Source organism: Haliotis cracherodii, unplaced genomic scaffold (assembly GCF_022045235.1).
Source record: "Haliotis cracherodii isolate W230 unplaced genomic scaffold, xgHalCrac1.p SCAF_24, whole genome shotgun sequence".
Classification (NCBI taxonomy): Eukaryota; Metazoa; Mollusca; class Gastropoda; order Lepetellida; family Haliotidae; genus Haliotis; species Haliotis cracherodii.
This window is the reverse complement of record NW_027266280.1, coordinates 2,931,980-2,954,494: the sequence shown is the minus strand read 5'-3', so window position 1 is coordinate 2,954,494 and position 22,515 is coordinate 2,931,980. Positions and strand designations below refer to the sequence as shown.

Here is a 22,515-nt window from a genome sequence, read left to right as displayed (position 1 = left end):
AGACCCGAAAGAAAACTTGATAAGATACTGTTCACTTCGCTCTGGACGGCTCTGATCGAATTTCGAAAACTTCCAATTCAAATCAATTAAAGTTTGACACCATCAGCGCCAGAATCGATGTCGGAAATAGCCGCGCATGCGCAAATCAATGCACGTGAAGGAGTCACGTGATTTTCGACATTCACACAAAGCCTCTTCTAAGATTGTTGAGCCTTCGTCAAGTCGGATCAAGTCACTTGAAAATTGAACTTGCATTGGTGGTAATCGTTTGGGGGGAAATAGAAGTGCAAGCCCTGCCTGGAGTTTTTTTGGTTGAGCTTTTGAATCCGAGATTACAACAGGTGTGTTTTACAGTGTGCGACTGAGAGTAAACTCTCCAGATCGATCGAAACACGGCTCCTCGATAGCCGAAACAAGCATTCACTTCTCACCTTTTTCCACAAAACACAATTTTAGCATATTTGATACTATATTATGGATTTACAGAACAAATTTGGTTGTACTTTCTCTAAGAATTCGTTTATGTTTGTGTCATAAAACTGTTTGCATCACCAGGTAATATTTTAAGAAAATGTATCTTAATCATCATCACCATTCGCTTTCAAATGTAAATAAATTAAACCAACAAACTCAACATGATCGAAACGAGAAATAACTTGTCCGTTCCTGTCAATAATATATTCATAATAAACCATATTTATGATTCAGTAAATTGATAATTTACAATTATTCAGTGATTAGAATATCACAGTCCGCGCCTCTCAAATTGGCCGACATATCTTCAGGTGAGTTTGACACATCGATGATCTTTGTTCCGAATCAAAGGTCTCGGCAAAGCTGTGCTTGACTGCTTGCTCTGTCGATCTGTCGGGTGAACTGTTTGCGACAGATTATATACCATGCTCGGGTGCCTTCCACTGACATCTGTACCCGTAGACGTCATAAACGTGTGTAACCTCCGTGTATAAGTGTATGTTAATGCGATACCTAACCCGACAGAACAGATATACCGCCCATAAAGCAGCTGATCAAAGCCTCAATAAGTTAATTAGACAAAACCACACTTTAATATCATTTTACGATATTATGTTTAATTTTTGACGCTTTGAAGAACACGCGAACCTATTTAATGTATAAATAACAAACCATGACATAACTAGCTTTCTTCCCTGGCTAGACAAAATTGTGTACACAACTGGCGAAGTATGTAATTCTAACAAAATAGTATAAAGCTCTATTTATTTTAACAGGCAATGTATGTATCATAAAGTTTAATGTGGATGAATACATTCAGTTTTAACATTTATTTCTTAAAGGTACGGAAATGATGTTTGAGTTTTCGTCGGTTAGCGCACAGCGTTTTTCCTTTCACCAACACTATTTAAGATGACTTCAGCACCCATTGGCATTAAACGTTTAATCCATTTTTTGAGGTTTTTCATTGTGAAGTCATTTCTATCAAAATCTGATTGATAAGTTTCAAACTAAAATTCTGACAAGAGAAATGCGCATTGTATTAGAGCACCGTGTCAGCTTCCGTGTGTATGGTTGCATTGAGGGAAATCGATAGCAAATGGTACAAGCATACAATCTGCAAACATCATCCGTATTTGCCTAGAACTCGTGTACGTATGTCGGTTTGTGTCAACAGAGGACATAGTTTGAAGGTCAGGGGTCAGGGGTCAGGTTCTACGTCGCGGAGTAAACTGAATGACCCGTCACGTTAGAATCCCCGCGACGTGTATTTACCTACCCTGCACACAACCCTACAACTCACAGGGCAATCCTCGCGGTAACTTGCTTCGTATACTGATGTCCCTGCACGACCATCTAGTTTCTTTACAGTTGGTTTTATAAGAGACGCAAATTGTTTCCTGTACTGATAGGGATATCAATATATGTTACAATCATCCTACAAAGTGAGCCATGTTTTTATTTAGTAAAATTAAACCCCTTTCAGATACAGCCCTCGTGTACGACTGGAGCTTGTTAATGTGTGGAAGTCGTGATACTGCTGGACAGTGCAAAAAGCGGTATAAAACAATACTCACTTATATGTGAGATATGTATTACAGTTTAACCCGCATAGTGATCCTCGTCCTCTTGATAAATAATACTTAAGCGCACACACACGTGTCTCCTATGTTTACACTGATGTTTCTACACCTGGTACTGTAGTTCACTTGAGTATATAATGCGAAATATATGGAAAGATTAACGCCATCATCCCCCTAATCTAAGAACATTTAGGATAAGAGAATAGTCACTTCATGTCGAAATATATAGCCTGGGTTAAGTATGTGTGAAAAGTCGACCTGAATACGAGAAGAGAACGCCGTACTTCCACCCCATCCCTTTCATCCGCGGTGATTTAAAGCTTCCGCCATTTACACGTTCCATTGAAGATCAATTTGTCCACTATGTAATTCGCCCAGCGTTTAAAGCGATAGGGAGTATGCGGTCATTATAGCAGTCGCTGATGAAAGGGGGTACGAGGACACTTAATAAGGGACAAAGGGGATCAGCGTGTGAAGGGGGCGTTGGCAGGGGTATGCTTTAGTACCCCTGCCTTTGTCTTAGTCAATGTGTCGAAGCATAGATCACATTCGTGTGTTAAATTCGAGCTTCGCCGAAATTCAACTCCACCCTTATCTCTCATAAATATCCTTTTCTTGCCACATGGTGTGAAAGAACAAGCGATTATTGTTTCCTTCTATGATATTCGCACTGAGATAGCCTCGTTGGAACCAAGATAGGCCTATTCCCATGAGACCCTCCGCGAGTCAAATTTACGTATCTCTCCGCGCGGAGGGCAGCAGTAATGGGACGGCAAACAGCGTTACGCGCACTATCTTTGGCCGTATCACCGAGGTATCGCTCCGCGATTCCATCAAGACTACGTACCAATGGTGTTATACGCCAAAACTCTCAAATTTATGATTTTTAACTTGGATGACCTTGGTCGATTCACATGAGACGACATGAAAGCCTGGCGTGGACTATCGCCGGCATTTGTTTACAGTGTGAGATAAACCGTAGTTACTGGTGGACCCTGCAACAAGGCTTAGGGATATCTTGCCTATCTCCTATCTGCCTTTCCCCCCAATTTAACTTGAGACGGTTATTTATATCTTATTTTCCACAAATGCGCACTGTGTCTATACTCTCCGCTACGTTTTCACGAGTGGACAGTTATCGAGTTTTGAGTGTGGGAATCGTCGCCTCCACAGTCTTGACTTCGACTGCTCTGTCATCATGTAGTATGTTTAATTCCCCCAAAACAGTGACATGTTTATGCCCCACTTAGCCAGCATCTCGCCCCATGACTAGACGCAGCGACATCTCAGTTTTTTCATTGACATATAGTTTCTAAAATAGCCCATGTTTAGTGCCATTCTTCGTCACTCCTTTTAATATCACGTGTGCTAACTTTTCACAACCTTTATCGTTCTATCATTCTCACGTTAAAGAAACAGGTTCATAGCCTTCATTGCGAAATTCAGAATCTATAACCTGTACCATGTGTCCCCTTGTTTGTTCTGAATGCTTGACTTGCCTCTGCATGTGTTTGTGACAGGTGCCGCCGGTGGGGCAGGATGCGCTTAACTTTTCGTGAACACCTGGTATCATCGACTGGATAGTGATTCATAAACACATACTTATGATGTCGTCGGAATAGTATGGATGGTCGTATTTCATCCATTATTCGTTCAAGATAAACCGACAAAACATACCCCTTATCACAGAAACTAAGAAACTGAGAAACTATTAACCTTCCTGTGAGAAAACCACTCTATCAATTCAAGATAACATGCACATCTTAACCTCACGAAATTAAGCAACAATATGCAGCCAAATGTGTGTTGACAATACGCTATCTACAAAATGTCCATTTGTACAATATTAAAGATATACATCACGCTGTCTTAACAGTAAACCCGATGATCTTTTACAGTCTGATCCAGACAAGGGTCTGCATCCTCTCTGGAACCCAGAGATCCTTGCAGAGTTAATGGCACCATTATCCTGCCATGGTATCGGCCGAAAAGACAAATTATCGTAATGGTGGCTTCCTTCCCGTATCTTTAGGATTGTTGTCAGAGATTCATTTAATCTCTCAGCGTGTTTAGAGGGAGAGTCGGGGCGAGGACAGATTGATGATGACGGGGAGTTTACACTAATCTGCTGCCATACGTCCGTAAATTAAGAATACTTGACCTAATCGAAAGAAGAACACACCACAAGTGAAAGTAGCGCGATTTTTGTTCCCTAATTGGCGACCTTATCGAACCATTGGTGATTAATAGTTGCAATTAACAGCACTCATGAAACTAGGGCCTACTGGTGCGTGCCATACCGTTAACTCAAGACTGTTAGCTCGCCTCACACAAAACGTTTGACAGTAATTAACGCAAATAAAGTCTCTGTCCTGTTTTCCAGATCGTTTTTCAAAGTCTATTGGCCAACGACGAGCCACGATCCCTCGCCTGCTCACATTCAGTCCGCCATTAGGGCCGAACGTGCGGATTCCGAATTTGCGCGTCCGCGAAACGGAGTCTATGTGTATGGCTTCTCGTGTGCGTCCCTAAAGGAAATGGTTGTCATACACATCGCTCGTACCATAAATAGGACCAAATTTTCCCCATTTCCTTTGATTCGAAAAACATATCGCCTTCCCTCTTCATACATCACGCCTGGGGCGATGAAATTAAACAATCTTGCTAGAATGCTCAAACACAGGCCGCCACCGCTCGCTGGAAAGGAAGTCTTGGAATTGGAAATCAACTCAAGCGCTTTTGATTCTCCGTTGTTCGGTAATCAAGCCGAGATCAGACCATGAAGAGCCCCCACTACAGCATTCCCACCTCCTACTATACATTGTATTGTAGTTTGATTCTTATTACGTGTTAAATCATTGTAATCCACATACTCAAACACCATTGTAATCCACATACTCAAACACCATTGTAACCCATGTACTCAAACATCATTGTAACCCATGTACTCAAACATCATTGTACGCAATTGAATTGGTATTTCTTCTATGAATTGTAACCATGTTCTTCGAATAAGTTTCAATTTAGATTAAAAATATTTTCCCTAAACACTCCAGATGATATTATGGAGCAGTGATCAAATAATTAATAAAAACAACCATGATATTCCGGGTTTGGCAACTTTGCTAGAACACCAGACATACACAGGCAGGTATAAAAAGTTCTATTTAACAGAGAAAATGCTATGATATAAACCATGTCTTGCACCCAGCCCACCCAAATAGCAAGATGTGCGGGACGTCAATATGAAACTTAAAAATGTATGGAGTCTAAAAACTAGTATCTAACTTCTTTCAGGACTTTGCCTTGCCATAACTTGCCACAGAGTTGTTTTCTTTGATCTCATTTTACATGCATTAGACATACATTCTATTGTACAACCGAAGAGGGCTCCTTCACTTGAACTCGCATGGAGACACTTTGATATCCCCTAGCAGACTACACAATGTCGGTATATGCCTGCCATCCCTACAGGCATTGTAACGGAAAATAAACAAGCCAAGGGAGACAATAAAACCTATCTTACAGCAGAATCACCGTCATAAAATTTGATGTAATTTCCGCGCTGATTTCTCCGTGAACAAGACTTGTACGCGTGTCTTTGTACGAAAACAAAGCCCGGTGTAGGTTATGCTAAAGAACCTCGGCTCTAGCAATCTACCAACTATACCACCCAGAGGGCAACTCATATTAAAAGCCCCGAGAGGTCCAAAAAGAAACGGAACATTTGGAAAGAATTCTTTCCTTAGACGACATAAGTTTACATCAAACGGAGTTTATATTTAGGGTTAATGAGTTCGGCCGGTTTCTAGCAGAATGACCGTTTTCTTAATTCGTATCGTCTCCGCGAGGAGGTGAAATCGCGTTAGAAACGGCTTTTACGACAGTGTAGGATGTAGCTCAACAGCAAACCGAGTGAGGGGGAAACCTGACACCCTAAAATGAAACAACGTGTACGCTTCGCGGTACTGTTTCTGCTAATCTCGGAATATTCACAAACATTTATGCAGCGGGCCGCGACCTTAGGAAAAAATGATTACAAGGTTACAATATGACGCGATACTCTCCCCTTTCTCACTCTCGAAGAAAGAAGGTTGAAAAGACTGGCGTAGCTTCTACCATAAAATTCAAAAAGGAGTGTAAGCTTTTGTTGAACACCCTCGCGTGAAAAATTTGAAAGAGGCGCTGGGCTCTTCACCTTAAAAGTCTCAACAGAGGTGTGAGTTCTCGAGCGTCAAGAGGTTATAAAGAGAATCTGTATGTCTATACATCTGGTTTATCATTCTTACATCCAAGCCCTTCAGTAGGACAATACTGGGAGCGAAATGGAAATGGGATTACAAATTATAAGGTATTATCGTGATAAAAGAGACAGTGGGCACACATACATGTAGCAGGCAAGGAATAAGCGTACAATCACTCGAAATTCGTGATACCCTTCAGCCCACAAAAGCAATAGAAAGTCCGACAATGCACTTGAAAAGTGACATTATTAAAAGCACTAAAGGAAACTGCGGATTGGCCTGTGATAGACTCAAGCCTTTCGCATAGTGACGACACTTCCAACACAAATACTGGTCAAAGAAATTTGGTTACAGGGTTTACTATTTGGAATAGCTTTGATTTTTTTTTCTTATCAAAATAACCAGTGTATCTTCGTATAGAAACGAGTCCCGTGAACCAAGGCGTGACGAGATGTGACATCTAAGCATGTCCCCCAGGATGGCACAGAAGGTCGTTTCTTGCCCCCAACCCCGGGGCCACTACGGTAGACCGAGACACCCTCAATTCAGCTGACACTCGCGACAATAGCGCTGACAATGCCAAGCCCGTCACCCCCGAATTGAGCGACTCGAGGCCTTTCTGGAATACAAAGATCGTAGTCAGAGATTAATGCAAGACCTACTCTTACCTGAATCACCCTCATGTTGAGCCCTGTCTCTTGAGCAAGCTGTTCACGTATATGCCGGGTAGGTTTTGGGGTGGCAGCGAATGCTGCTTTAAGAGTCTCCAACTGCTTCGCCTTAATGGTGGTTCTTGGGCCCCGTCTTTTTGCCCCAACCTGTGTGTTTCCGCCACCGCCATTTCCGGATCCGGTCGACCCCCCGAGCCCCCCACTCCCCTGGGTACCGCTCTGAGGACTTCCGCTTCCTGTACTTTCGTTACATTTAATATTACCACTGGATGTGTCTAGTCCAAGATTCGAACCCACAGACGCATTGGAGTCCACAGATGCTGGACTAGCGTCCAGAGGACAGCTGTCCGGCCGTAGAGGTTCCTCCTTAATAGGCGCTGGGCTATTTAGGGTCGGAGACAACACGGGGTTGGACCCGATGCTGCTGCTGTTGTTATTGTTCATGAAGTTAGTGTTGTTATTATTCCCAATACCCGACATGATATTTTCTTTCTCTTCTTTGCTATTATCGGTTTCTAGAGCGAAGTCTTTGTCGGAGATGTTGCCCTGTGTGTCGATGCCGCTGTCAGGGTCGCCCTCGTCCTCGCCGTCTGAACCTGAAACAACAGAAGGAATTGTTAATCTGAACCTCTTCAACACCAACAGCAACACCAACACCAACAGTATGATATTTCGCGTTAGCACAGCAGCAGTTTCTCAATGCTGAGCCCCAAACTGCAACTACTCTACACCCACTGAATTGAATGTTATTATTTATTATCAGTAATACCTCTAGCCTCTGCCTAAAGATCTGAATATAATATTCGTTAATATTCAGCTTCCCCAAATTAATGGAATTCCAAAATTCCCGACGAATGATAATTCTGTTCTGAACAAACCGCAAATTCCATCACACTTTAAAAAACACATCATAACGTTAACCTGTTTTTATTGATTTATATGCTGGAGTGTATTGAAATATGTAAAATCACACAAGCATAGCCTTTTATTAAACACTTTTTTAAATAGCTCTAACAGCGCCTTCAAATCCCATTTGGCATTAATAAATACACACGACCGTTAATCAGCAGTACAGGTGTCTAAACAGTGTCGCTGTAATTGAAAAAACCCAGCGTATATTAAATACGTATAGCCATCTTCATCCTTCCAAGCTGAAACATCGCAGTCCAAACATTTAAGGAATGCATACTACTTGACAAGAGACGTGTCATATATTTAATATTAAATCACAGCTTTATAGAAATTAAAATGGGCCAGCGCACACGACGGGAAATCAAGTCATGTTGAATCCATTCGACCACATCACGCAAACAATCCGTGGGCGATGATTCACATACTTTTGTCGTTAGTCAGTGTGATGGAGAGAAAGTGGCCAACCCTACTGTGTCAACGTCACAATATACAACATCGCGGGGACGGATTGTTGATGCGTTTTGTTGGACTGGTAAAAAAATGTTACTTATTCCCCAATGACGGTGTTTTAGTAGCCGAACACGATGCTGCTCGGTTGCAGCCTGTCACAGATACAGGCACCAGCTGATGCGGAAAGTGAAATATGGCGAAGGATTCGGTAAAAAGCATTCTCTCGCCTCCACTATATCACTCTCAAAGTATCGCGAATTCTTTCCTCAAAGTTTGTTTTCTTTAATGCTTGAATTGAGTATGTGGGGCTAACGGCGTATCTTAACAACGACGCTCGCATACCAGTTATGACGAGAAAACCGAGGAAACAAATCCAGAATGCAATGCCTGCGTATAAAAAAAACACGAAAAGGAAAAGTGTTTTTAGGAAGCTTGAAAGGATAATATAATAGTTTGTTTTTAGTGGCTAATATCTATAAAAAAATCAATAAAATCCCGCTGTTTTATGACATGAAAAAAATCCCAGGAGTAAATTAATTATTAATTAGGAAAAAACATGATTATGAACGGGTTGGTTCAGGAAGGAAGGAAATTATGATTGAACAAGATCGATACATTTTAGGTGATTTGCCACAAAGGATAATCACAGGGAAGAGAAAGTGTAATCAAAATATCGCATAACCAACTGTTAGGTGATTATCTCTCACAGGCCACTACGCATCGTGAACACGTGCTTTTCGCAAATTTAACAAAATATAACACTAACAGTGTGCTATCTATTCAAAACGAATTCCAATTTTCGAATTTCTATTGAATTTCTTAAACGAAGTATGATATTTTTTCTCACTTTGCGTTTGACGGAAAGTTAATGGTAGACCCCCTAAGTGGGCTATTCCAGCTTGATACTTGGTTCCCTTGGCTAATCGGCGAGTTTACAAATAAAGGGGTAGCTGTGGACAAAGCCAATGTTTAGTGTGACTATGTGTCCGTGTACACCACAAATGAAGGCTGTGGTTGAATGGAGATTACAGACAATTAAAACAGCATGAAACGATGTCGATTTAGTAAATATGCTAACAAATAATTATTGTTATTATCGTTACACACATAATCATGATAACGCTACTGTAGCTGATTGCTACTGATTCCAGTATGAGAAGCATTAGCGGGTTTTTTAAATTATTAAAAAAATATTTTTCTTTCAGTTTCATACAACTGTTTATTGATGATAGCCAGGTTAAATCTCACATGTAGTGAAATGATAAATTATGCAAATCCCATAATTTATTAATTTCGTACAAATGCCTATAAATTTGATTTCGTTGTAAATCAACTGAGACTGTCGTCATACCGATCAGGTCACTGGTTTAATTCAATGTGCAGCATTAAAGAAAATGTGTCTTTGATATACGTGTTTGAATAAATCAAGGCCCCTACCAGCGGAGCACTACGAGACAGTTGAAACAACCCATACATAATAAATAAGAAGCGTGTCACAACAACTTAACGTAAACTCTCCCTCAACGAGACAAATCAAAGCCAATCTTGAAATATCGTTTTGTCCGTATTGTCCGAGAGTTTCACCCGTGTCGACCGAGTCTCATCCTTTGAGAGGGCCAAATTGGATATCAGTTAGTTTTAATGAGATCCATGAAGTTTTAATGAAGTAGGCCAATAGCATTGTTGATGAGAAAAAATATAAACGAAAACATCGATCGCTCGCTGAAAACAAGCATAAACAGTAGCGTTATATACATTTAAACATCAGTCAATCGGAAATTCTCGGTTCACTACGGGTTTTGTTTTTTTTCGTCTGCGACATTCAAGTTAATAATTTGTTAGTTTCAGAGAAGTCTGACTTCAAAGTGTTTGTTATAAACTACTTCGTGAACATAACAGTTATGTTCATTAACCGTGTGGTGATTCTACCCATGGGACTGAAATGGTCATTAAAACTGTAGGTTTGGGTTCACAGTACTTGTCAAATACGATTTTGTGTCTTCAGAATTGTCAGCTTTGCACCGAACGCAATAATATCCGTGAAAAACATGGCGTTCAATTTTCGTTCTCAATAAGCGCAACATTAAATCATAATTCGTTTTTATATCAATTTAGAAAATCGTGATCACTTTTGCAACAACACAGAAGCGCAAATGGGGTAATACTGCATATTATGCGTTCATCACAAGGAAAATAAAACGAAACGAAATTACAGGAATGACGTTAGCGATTGCGGCATCAAACAACAGTATCAAAAGCTTCAGAAGGAAGAGAAACGAACGGAAATTGACTGATAAACCCCCAGTAAAATAGCTGACTTGTTCGCTATATATTGTCTAGTCGCTTGGTGAGGCCCAGCGCTATGGATGAAATGCTTGTTACGAGCTAACGCGATTACCGAGCCCCCAAGGTGTTCAATTTGGGACGAATTGAGAGCAGTATCGTGCCCAAATCCAGTTATCGGTGTCCACGATTTGACAAATTAGTCACAAATTATTGTCTCAGTGTCCCCAAACCACAGTTTACCATCGTCGCTTAAGTAATTGTGTGAGAATGACAATGAGGAAACACGTGGACAAGGCAATCGGCTCTGGCCTCGCCTCTCCGGACTTGCGAGTTGTCACTAAAACACGGAATATCTTTTTAAATCTGTTCAATTATTTATGCTTAAGCACCATTGTGGGATGAAACAATGGTTTGTTAATGGGAAATTAGTTAGCATGAAATAAACGCAGCGAATTTGTGTATCTAGCTTTATCCAACAGTTCGCACAGCGATTTCGGTTTTATCCTACTCCGTGACTGATGGACACCCAGCTCAGCTTTAACGAGGGGGAATGGGGTGTTAATCTTTAAAAAAGCGAAAAGGGTGTTAATCTTAAAAAAGCGAATGGTTTGTTGATCGTAATGCATGTAAATTCACCATCTAGGTTATAAACCATTGCCAGAAGTGTCGCTCACATAACCTACTGTTATACACTGGAGTAAACAGGCAATGTTTAGTAAATATAGTTATACATATATACCGTGGATCTGTCCAAGTAATGATAAATAGCGTAATAACCAAGATACATGTTCGTACTATCGAATCCTTTGAGACGACTTATGTTAGACTCATGTCCTTAAGATATTATAAAGGTATATCAAGTTGTAGGAGGATTATGTATTAACATACAAGCATTTGTGGTCGTATCTTCACGTCATATCACACTGACATACAAGCATTAGTGGTCGTATCTTCACGTCATATCACACTGACATACAAGCATTAGTGGTCGTATCTTCACGTTATATCACACTGACTTACACGCCTTAGTGGTCGTATCTTCACGTTATATCACACTGACATACAAGCCTTAGTGGTCGTATCTTCACGTCATATCACACTGACATACAAGCATTAGTTATCGTATCTTCACGTCATATCACACTGACATACAAGCATTAGTGGTCGTATCTTCACGTTATATCACACTGACGACTGGAATGTATTTAGGATCGATGAGTTGCACTATGCAGAACATGCAAGTTTGTTTATAAATCTGTGACAGGGATGGCGACAGATGGAGTTTGACAAGATGGTAGCTGCTGCCCCGGGGTGCTGCACAGATTTGGTTAGCCTGATGACGGTTGAAGCGAGGACCCCACAGGGCTTCTGCCTACGGCTGGAACCAAGGGGCCGATGTGTTATTGAATGAAGACCGAGTCCCCTATGAATGATTGTCTTTAAGTGATGCTGTAAATTGAATAACGTACAAACCGACCAGCCAAATGTCATAAGATTGGAAGAATAATTGGATAGAGACGAGGGAAGGGTCGAGATTTGGGCAGACGACATTTTGAAAAAGGCGGGAAAGTAAGATACAGTTTGTTTGCCTAGTTTCTTTTAGTCCAGAGCAGTAGCCTTTGAAATGAGGCAACACGGGCGTTATTTTGATCTTCTTTTCGTCCTTTGACAAAGGTTTAACATGACGACGAAACAAAGAAGTGGATGAGTCAGAAAGTCGACAGGGAGAGTCCGCCATTCAAATCGGGAGATCCCGGTCCGACAGACGGGCCGCTTCTCCAGGAGTAGTCAATATTTCCTCTGTAGCACGCCATTGCTGTCGTCCGAGGCTCAAAGAAAAATATTCCCGTTCCGTCTTAAGGGACAGAATTTGAATAAAACCCTCACCGGAACTGGAAAACAAACACAGGACCGCAGACGCATCCCAAAGCAGAAGTCACGGAACCAAATAACAATAATTGGTCAATAAAGAAAATATTGAGACGAATTAAATATTCACGTGAGGAAACACGACTGTCAACACACAGAAGAGGAGAATAGTGAAATATTCACGAGTACCCCCGTAGTTATCATTCCCAATAAAATATTCACACTCATTTCCAGAAGTATCCTATGGAAGTTTATATTTCAAAAGTCGGTAAAATCTGTCAGGTCAAACTGACTTTAAAATTGACTTTGTAATTTTAGAAATATTACATCACAACCAACTGATATTATCTACAATAATAACAACGTACAATTTTCACAATAACTTCTTGAATTACCAATTAAACCATCTGCAAGCGTCCGATTCAAGTATTCAGTTTCATTCAACAACTATGACAAGCAAACATGATCAGATTATCGCCTAAATGGCGAGGCAATGCAAACAGTCTATCGCAGGCAGGCTCTCTACGCATTTGGGAAGGACACTAGGGTAAAACTGTACTAGACAAATATTTATATAGATAAAACGGTGGGACAATCGCAGGAGAGTTCTGTGTGTATTGTCAATATGGCCGCACGTGGCACGTCTGTTAATGGATACGTTACCTGTGATTGTGTATTTGAATGTAAATACACACCTATTGGGAGCCGGCTAGCCGTATTTGATGGACATTGCACATCAGCCATTACCTATACATGACTATTATTAGAGCTTCATTCATATAATGTGTAATTAAACATTCGAGATCCATTCATTTACTTAACTGCCGAAACACGGCCATTACGCCATATTAGATAACAGCTTTGCAAAGAGCTTCGCCAATAACAAATCTGTTAAATTGGTTCAATCAGAATCAGATAGATGGGAATGAGACACGTAAGTTTCAATGTATGAGTGAGTGAGTGAGTAGCATTCTTAAGCTTCGTAGCGATTCGGTGAATTAGAAATGATGCATTTTGATAATGTAATTTCTTTTTGATTATTTTTTAATTTGCGTCTCATGAATATAAATTATATACCCTTTATATAACACTTTATTATGATTTGTTACACCCACGCACAATCCAGCGATTTGATCCCAAGATCCCTATGTCCTCCCGTGTCCGCTTTATGTCCTCTCATAGACACCGTGTCCCCACCCGCCCCATACACCCCACCCGCCCCATAAACCCCGACACCTCCACATTCATGAAGTATGCAGGTCTTGTGCTTAAACCAACTTTAAACTTGACATTTGTACTCTCAATCTGTTCCTAGCACCAAGGACGTTGAACAAGGTGTCTTGGGCCAAGTTAGTTTAACCCCCACAGGGCTAACAATGCCTCCGGTCGGGCGAGTGTGAACACCCCCCTGTAATTAGATTCGTGGTCCAAGTCACATGTCCAGGAGACGTCTTGGACACGACTGATCAGGGCCTTGTGGGCAGGGGAGGGGATTGAGGCTCACAAATTCGGAGGCAGGGCCATTATGGACCCATTGATTTTGTATTATCTACTTGACACGAATCGACAATTTAATACGACAAACAAACGTGAGAGGTTAAAGCAAACAGGGGCCCATGTTGGCGTAAATCAGGTCCGGCCCGTCCAATATCGGAAGACAATTCCCCTATCAAATTCGATAACAAGTCCCGCTCGCGTGAGACGCTCCTTTTTCAATGGGAAATCAATCAGAAAATCCATTCCTAGGACGATTTTGACTCCAAAGCCTTCACCGAACAAACCCTTGTCTTTTTCTTTGAATTCTTTAAACTTGATCTTTAATTTCTTTCAAAGACTCTCGCTCGACATCTCACAGAATACGGTGTGCCTCGCTCCAGTTCGATAGAGTTGCTGCCTCTAGGAGACCGCACATACGCCACAACCCCGGGCCGGGGCGAGGGACGTAAAATAGGAATTACGGTCGCGTTCGTGGGGGCATGATTCCTCGGGAAATAACCCAAAATAACTCAAACTTAAATGCCATTCCAACAAACATTAAGTTTGCCTGCATTGGACAAGTGAACACTCTGCTGTTAGCGATAAGAAAACCACTGCTTGGATTACATTAATTTATGAACAGATAGGGAAATAGGTAGTTAAACCAAACAAGCGCACGTTTTAGATGGTTGTGAGCCATATAATAGTTCGGTTATACTGTTTCTAATATTTGCATATTAATGTACATATTGATTGAAAAGTTGGTGAAAAGATGGAATGATAATCAATTAAATATTGTTGTTTCATAAAAATGGTGTATATAAAATGTGGAATCATAAACAGAAACATTGACAAGCAACGACCTAACTATCTAGGGTTCATTTCGGTCGATCGGTTTTGAAATATGATTTTCAAATATTATACAAAACAAAGACATCAAGTATCACCGACAGATCGATCGATGTAAAGGAAATAAAAACTATTGCTCTCTACACAGTAACCTATGGTAGGAGAGGTGTCACTAGGCTGATTGTTATCAATAGTCGCGAATCCCCTATGTTTCCTAATGACAACAATTCAACTAAATCGTTTCGTCTGTCATAGTGGAAATTTGAAATGAAACTCCATACACGTATGAACAATTTGAAGCAAAGATAGCGTTTTTCGCACGTGCCACGGCGCGTTACAATGCACGCGCTAGGAATCAGACGGAGTACACATTAGAGCGCTTTTGGTGACAAGGTGCATTCAATCTGATTACGATTCTAAACGCGCGCATCAATTTACAGTGCCAATTAAATTTACATTACAGATGGGAGGATTGAGTTGTGTAAGTTAATTTTATTAAATGAGTGTTAAGTGTGTTGTGAAAGAGATTCGAGCACGAACAGGACTAACAGACTGACAACGTTTGATCATCCGCGAGAAATGTGACAATTTGCACGTGCTATCTTCTCTCTGCCCATATTTCACACAACTATGGCGAAATACTCATGAATTTTTCAAAGACATTTTGCACTAATTTTCGTATTTTAACTACTGAAATATCCAATTAGGTGGTTCTTTTCTCGCATCACTCATCAGTTACTGAACTCACGTCGGAGTTTGTTTGTGGGTATTTTTAAAACCTGTTCAATAAAACAGTAATGCGAGGCAAATGTAGGAATTATACGTCATTAAACATGTTAACGTGATAATTTCCATCACATTAAAAACATGAAATCCCGCAAAACATTAAAATGAAACTTCTGATAATGATCAGCTCATTGAGCGTTATATTAAACAAAAATATACATGCGGTATATCTGCGATAGTAATGGAAAAAAGAAAAGACGGAACGTTCAAAAAACGGAAAACGATAAGTTGACACGTGATGAAAATGCTGCACGAGACTCGCTATTTGTGGCCTATATTTACATAAGTACTTTCACCAGTCGGGAAAATAAATGTGTTTAGTGCTAAAACTCGCAGTAAATGGCACTTTTCACTCATCAATTCTGTAAACCCGTTCTCGGGCAGCTAAACGGCAAGCCAGCCGCTTCAGGGGATGGGGGAACCCCTCAACTACGGTCATTAAAATTCTGTTAGGGAAGGATATTTGGAAAATATTCCCAAGTCACTTGTTTGATGAGAACATCTCTTCTCCCCTCGTTCATCATAGGGCGAGTAGTTTGATGGGGCTAACTCCGTGTTCGCTGGTTAGGACATCAGACAGGTGAGTGTTTTAATAAGCCAGAATTTCGCATTTCTGCCATAACCGTTTACGCGTTTGTTGACAGCTATCACAATGCCTGCATCGGTTCAATTCTTTTGTGCTTATCATTCTTGTTAAATATCATTTATGGGTATATTTTCACGCGCGTATTATAACGAAATGGCAACTCGGTTGAATTAACATTTTTAAATCGTATATTTATTTCCGATCAATTCATTGAAGTGTAATAAAACAGATTACCGTAAACAATAATTAAATAAACATCACAAAATAAAATATATATCACAGATTTTCAGGAACTTGTATTGATAATGATATACATATTTACATCTTTCAATTCTACATGTGAAATATTCGTGGTGGACCACTATGTATGTCTCAGAACCCTGGTTGTGCATCTAGGTATATCACGCATCGATCCCAGCCATGCATCGATATTCATACGGCAAATGGCCCGAAGCACATGTTCAACACAACAATCCGCACAGATAGCGAGTTTCAGTCTCAGCATGTATGTTTTCAAATAGCCCGAGATCAAAGTAAAATTATCTACCATTGCACAAGCTTCCTTTAATAAATTTCTAAAAGTTTATTCAATGAACATAACTTTTATTTCCTTGTTTACGTGCTCCGGTTGTTAGAGGAACCGCCGAAGCGGCACATCGTTTGTGTTCAAGATTTCGGTGTTATTTAGAGGCCCAAAATTTCTCGATTCATTAAAAATACGTACCATCTCACAGACTTCGCTTTTATCTAGCGCAACTGTATTGTTTTCAGTGGTATAAACTCCTCTGTGATTTCTTTATGAGAAGCAATGGGTTGTCTATAGAGTGTACCCCCTTGCGTTCTAGAAGTAACATAAACGTTTAGGAACTAAACTCTCGACATAGATGCATCTCTTTGTCCGAACTTGTACGCAGATGTCGTAAAGTTTTATTCGTTCTTGGTTCGGTGCTTAAAAAGAAGCGGACAGAGAACGCTAAGGCGAAAACACGGGTAAATTTGTCGCTCGGCCATAATGCAACAATGCCGGACACGTTCACTGCAGTTGTAAAAGCCCCATATACATGTTTCCCGTTCACAAACGCTGTGAGAGGGGCAACTTAAAAGGGCTAGGGATACCACCCGTAGACTGGGCCCCTATGTGTACAACGGCATCAAACTCACACGAGCAGCTGATGGGGAATATTTATGTTGTTTATCGTACTACCGCATGGCACCTTTACCAGGCTTTAGCGTGGATGGGGCTCCACGTACATCCATGTGTTCAATGACCACCTTGTTCTACTAGCCTGTGGTTTGTTTTGAAAATAAGCTTGAAGGGTTTGGTATCCTTTGGTCTAAACACAGAACGCTATAATTCAACAGGATCTAAATTCATCTCCCCACGATACCTATACTTTCTAAGCTGAACCATTCTCCGAGTTAAACGATTTGCAATCCACTAATTTTTGACGCTATTGTTCCGGAATAAATGTTTCAGAAATCTCGTTAAAAAACAATTATTTTTCCCCGCTGCAGACATCTCAATACAATTTTGTACGTGTCACATTATTTATGAAACATGTCAAAGACTAAAGTTTAAACGATTACCCTTTTTTCCCAGCCCCTATTGTTATGACGCAAGATTTGCACGGAACACGGCGACGGTGATTATATTCAAACTGCTATCAGTATAAGTGACATCAGATATGTCCACTCCTAAACAATTCCAGCTCGCATTGTTTATTCAGTGAATGTTAAAACACTGCAAGCACATCCTAGTATTTTTCTCAAGTATTTTCCACTAAACCAAACAGAAACATATCTGATTGATAGCTAAAACAGATTCGATTTCTCATCAGGCGAGCAGTCCGCGTTATTCGATGTGACTATTATGCTGTGTTGACGGAACATAGAGAAAGTAGTGACATCCACCAGACCGTGGCGATGTTATCTTAGCGTTTCCCTTATCAGTGATATAATCCATTTGGCGTTCAATATGCCAATGAGTTATCAATGTACCTCATTGTTGGCGATACGGACGTTGATGGCCGGGGATGTTTCTATACGGGCATTGTCGCCGCAGAGTAAATGCTTATTCACGACCACGCAATGTGACCGACGGATGCCGTGAATGGGACGCAGTTTTCAAAATGGGGGAATGATATTTAGAAAAAAAATCGTCAAATATTTCTAAACGCTTTTCCATGCGCAGCCTTAATATGATAGCATATCGGGGCAAGATTGAGGGATAGTTTAGAAACGGTGCAGAGTAACAGCATGCCAGGAACGACTCTCGACATTTTGTACGTTTAGATATTCAGACAGTGCCTCTGGGTAGTCCTGCTTTCTGATTTCAGAATAGATTCAATCGATGGAAGCACTTGACCAAAGAATCTAACAGAAGTCCGCCCCACTTGCTATTGTAGGGGCTCAGAGTACATTGTCGACACAAGTCCTATTGTTGCAAGTTCTTCAGTTCGATCGTCGGTGTCACCGCGCCTGTAAGGAGGGGCGAGGGATCTGTTGGTGTCACAGTTCCTCGCCTCTCCCCGGCACCGTCACATCGAGTTAGACGTCGGAACAACGAGGAGACACAGTGTAACATTGTCTGCCGCGTTCGCGGGGGATATCAACCAAGTATTGTTTTGCATTTAACTATAATGATGAACTCCTAATTCTCCAAAGTTTCGAAAATGTTATCAATATTTAAATCAATATAAAAAGAAGAATCATTTGCCGTTTTATTTCAAATTAAAGATGTACGTCACCCAAAGTAAACAAACGAACTAAAGAAGGTAATTATGTTATTATATACAATATCGAGACTTATTTCCAAGGTCTCTTGAATTACGGACCAAAGCGAAATACATCTTACTGTTTGAATTTGTTATAAAGTCATCATTTTTAACACCCAGACGAACTAACCCCTATTCGCCACCCCGTTTAATCTGATATCGAGTCAGCGCAATGTGTTTTAGCATCTTGATTTCAACAAGGCTATGAAAAATATTTCAGGCATTGTAAGTGAGCGTACCACAGTGCCTTACATAGATTGGGATCCGACGGAGGAGAGTGTATTACATCAGCGAGATGTTCTGTGTCATTACCGCAACCTTGAGGATATAGACAGCTTTGATCATCCTTCTAAGCAACAATATAGCTTGACTTGTGCATGACAAGAATTCCTTTAGAAAAAGGCTTCAAAGATAAAATTTAAAAAAATGTTGAGAACTATTCATATTGAAGCGCTCAGCGCTTGAGAAATATGAGTATATGCGAGTTTAAGTGAGGTTCGTCATACCACTATCGTGTTCTATGTTGTTGTATTTGAATACGGTCTTATTCATGTACTCACAACCCTAACAATAAGAATATTAGGGTTTATGTTTCAACACAACAAACATACGACTAATCTTTAGTAATAAGACAGATATCGGGTCAGATTGTTTATTTATTTGGTATGTATACAATCCCCACTTGAATCGTGAATATAGGCACTTATCTATTTGACGAGGCGCTGATCGAATTTAATGGTTTCGGCACGCGCCGGTCTATCCGGCTTTTAAACACGAGCCAATTAGCACGAGAGATACAGGTTTACGAAGACCGCATGCTAAAATGTGAGCCGATTATCGCCTAGAATAAAATTAAGTTAATTTGCGAGAACTTCTGACAAACAATCCGGTTACCGGCAATTTGTATCAAACGGCTGTGGGGGTTATGTATGAGGGGGATGCTAAAGTGGCAAAATACAGAGACGGCTGAAATAAATATTTCTTAAAGGGATGCTTTGTTAGGGAGGGGTCTTCAATGTGCAAATAGTTTGTATTATTGGTAAAACTTGGTATTAAGGTATGCAAAAACATAAACCGTGTTCTCTCTCTTACCTGAAAACTTGCTGTTGATGTAATCGTCCTTGCAGATGAATTTATTCTCATCTAATATATAGAGTTCCTCTCCTGTAGATAACTGTTTTCGACACACCATGCACGTAAAACACTTTAAATGAAACACCTTGTTTCTCGCCCTGCGAACAAGATCGTTAGGAGATATACCTTGAGTACACCCGGCACACTTTGTTCCGTATCGTCTGAAAAAAATAAAAATTAAACAATTATTTAATGACAAACTGGGCGTTGTATTGAAAACAAATATTAGATGAACAGTTTCCTTGTTGTTATACGTTCACATTGTATTGTACAATTGTATAGGCTCTCAAATGTTCCTCCTTGGTATGTGGACAAAGGTCTGATGATTTGTTATTAAACAAGGAAATGTTTTAATACGATTGACTGACATGTTCTTTTTTTATCGAAAAAGTCCGCTTTTGTGTAGTTTGTATTAGAGTAAAATCTAACATCTGTATGTGTTGTTCTATCGAGAATTCTTGTTTAACACTTACATTCCCATTGAACATGTAAATTCAACAAGAACGTTATTTTATAAGTACATATTCTGTGAAATGAACGTTAATTAGATATACATATGTATCTTGTCATGCCTATATACCTACCGTGTTTCACCTGTGTAAAAGTAATTTAAGGTGGTCTAACCAGAGCATCGATCACGGCGATGTTTCCACATCTCACCTTTGAGGAAATGACCCCGTTGAGTTATAACAGGTTATGGATAAACTCCCAATAGACCTGGCTAAATAATTAATCTACTCTATTGAAAATACAAATAGCCCACATGTGTAATTAAGACTATTTCAAATAGCTATCTCTCGGCGCCACTCGAGCTTGAAATTAAAAACTTAAGTACCAGTTCAATTTAACTTTGATGAAATATTTTTGAGTGTTTAAAAACTGTAACAGAGTTATAGAACAAAGATAAACTGAAGATATTGACAATTATTTTTAACAGACACTGTGTTTATGTTTAAGCCGTTTCATCACGACAACGTGAGTGGGTGATGATCAACTGTAGTCATGGCATTATTGACACGCGAAGCCGTTGAAATTACATCAAATAGCTATGTAAAGTTCACACAATTTTGAACTTTAATGTGTTAATATATGTCACGTAATACGACAGCCGACCGCCGGCAATACCTATCAATATTGCCGTGTCAGTCCAATAGAATTTACTGTTACTATAATACAGTTTCTTACCTGAAAAAATCTGTTCTGCAGTACAACTTCCCGTCCCTATAGAAACATTTTTCTGTCAAATTACTTTTGCAGTCGCTGCACTGAACACATTTGGCATGCCACGCTCGGTCCAAAACATTCAATAGAAATCTGTCCAAGATGGGTCGGTCACACCCAGCGCACTGAACCATCGCTCCACCCTCACAATCACTGACGCACCCCACGGGCCGTGACACAGGCTCCAACTTGAGGGTCGGGATCAAAGCCCGCGGGTCAACTGACAGTGCCAGCCTTTTAACTTACAAGTACGCCAAAGATAAAAATGTGTAGCGGGTATACCACTTACACACAGCGAGAGGTACTGCAATCCGAATGTCAGGCTGTTGGCTGTGGTACTAGGTCCCGTCTTGTGTTAGACTATCCCTATAACATGTAACGCACGTCCGAAGATTAGGGTAGAATCCTATATTGTTCATTCACGTCCGGGTTTGCATGTCTGCCCCTGAAACTCCACACACGATCCCCCGTCCTCTTATTCGGAATATGTGCTGAAAGTTTTCGTGTACCATAACATCATGACACGCTGAAGGGGCGGAGCCAATACCTGCCAATCACCTTCACAGTCTCCATAGAAACCCTCACGCTGATCGCCCATTGAACACGCCACACTCACATGCATCGACCAATCAGAGCTCAGCATTGTTGTGACAGGCGATCGCTGCACCAGCCACTCACTGAGCGAGCTCTTAGAGATTGAACAAGGATCTCTCATAGGGTAGTAGTGAGCCTGTCCCCTGCGGCAGACAGACCCCTCGACACCCTACCCTCAGTAGTGTCATGAGTAGGGCTTATGCAGCATGTACATTCTCACTCTCGCGTCATTGTATATATATTCTTGAAGAACCGGGATCGGATTTCCAACGCACTGCTGAAAACGAAATATTTACCCATAAATCCCCAAGCAAACATTTCAGTATGGAAGTGCTGTTTTAGTGAGAATCTCCTACAAATTCAAAGTGCAACATTCGTTACATGGCTGTGATCAAAACCCTGTTAAAAGCAAGTTAATGCAGATTCCATTTCACATACGTTTGTACCGGCCATTAGTATAGCTTTAATATAAACAGTTACCCCATTGTCGCGGTGGCTGGGAGCGTTTCTCGTACCCTCATTTACATAACGTCCACTTGTAAACGTTTGTAACCCTATTACAGTTTCAATTTAAAAAAGTACACTACGGACACTAAACGCATCTTA

At 40.5% G+C, this 22,515-nt stretch overlaps 1 protein-coding gene across 2 annotated transcripts in view; it reads right to left on the bottom strand.

Annotated features, from left to right (window-relative positions):
- Positions 1–21,786, bottom strand: part of LOC139472333 (LIM/homeobox protein Lhx5-like) — a 57,483-nt gene extending 35,697 nt beyond the window's left edge. For both annotated transcript variants that reach the window (XM_071254786.1, XM_071254788.1), the window contains exons 1-3: positions 21,280–21,786; positions 20,053–20,255; positions 6,970–7,568 (exon numbers count right to left, since the gene is read on the bottom strand). In XM_071254786.1, coding sequence (XP_071110887.1) covers positions 6,970–7,568; positions 20,053–20,255; positions 21,280–21,449 — 972 coding nt within the window. In that variant the 5' untranslated portion in view covers positions 21,450–21,786. The remainder of the gene's footprint in view (positions 1–6,969; positions 7,569–20,052; positions 20,256–21,279) is intronic.
- Between the last annotated feature and the right edge of the window lie 729 nt (positions 21,787–22,515).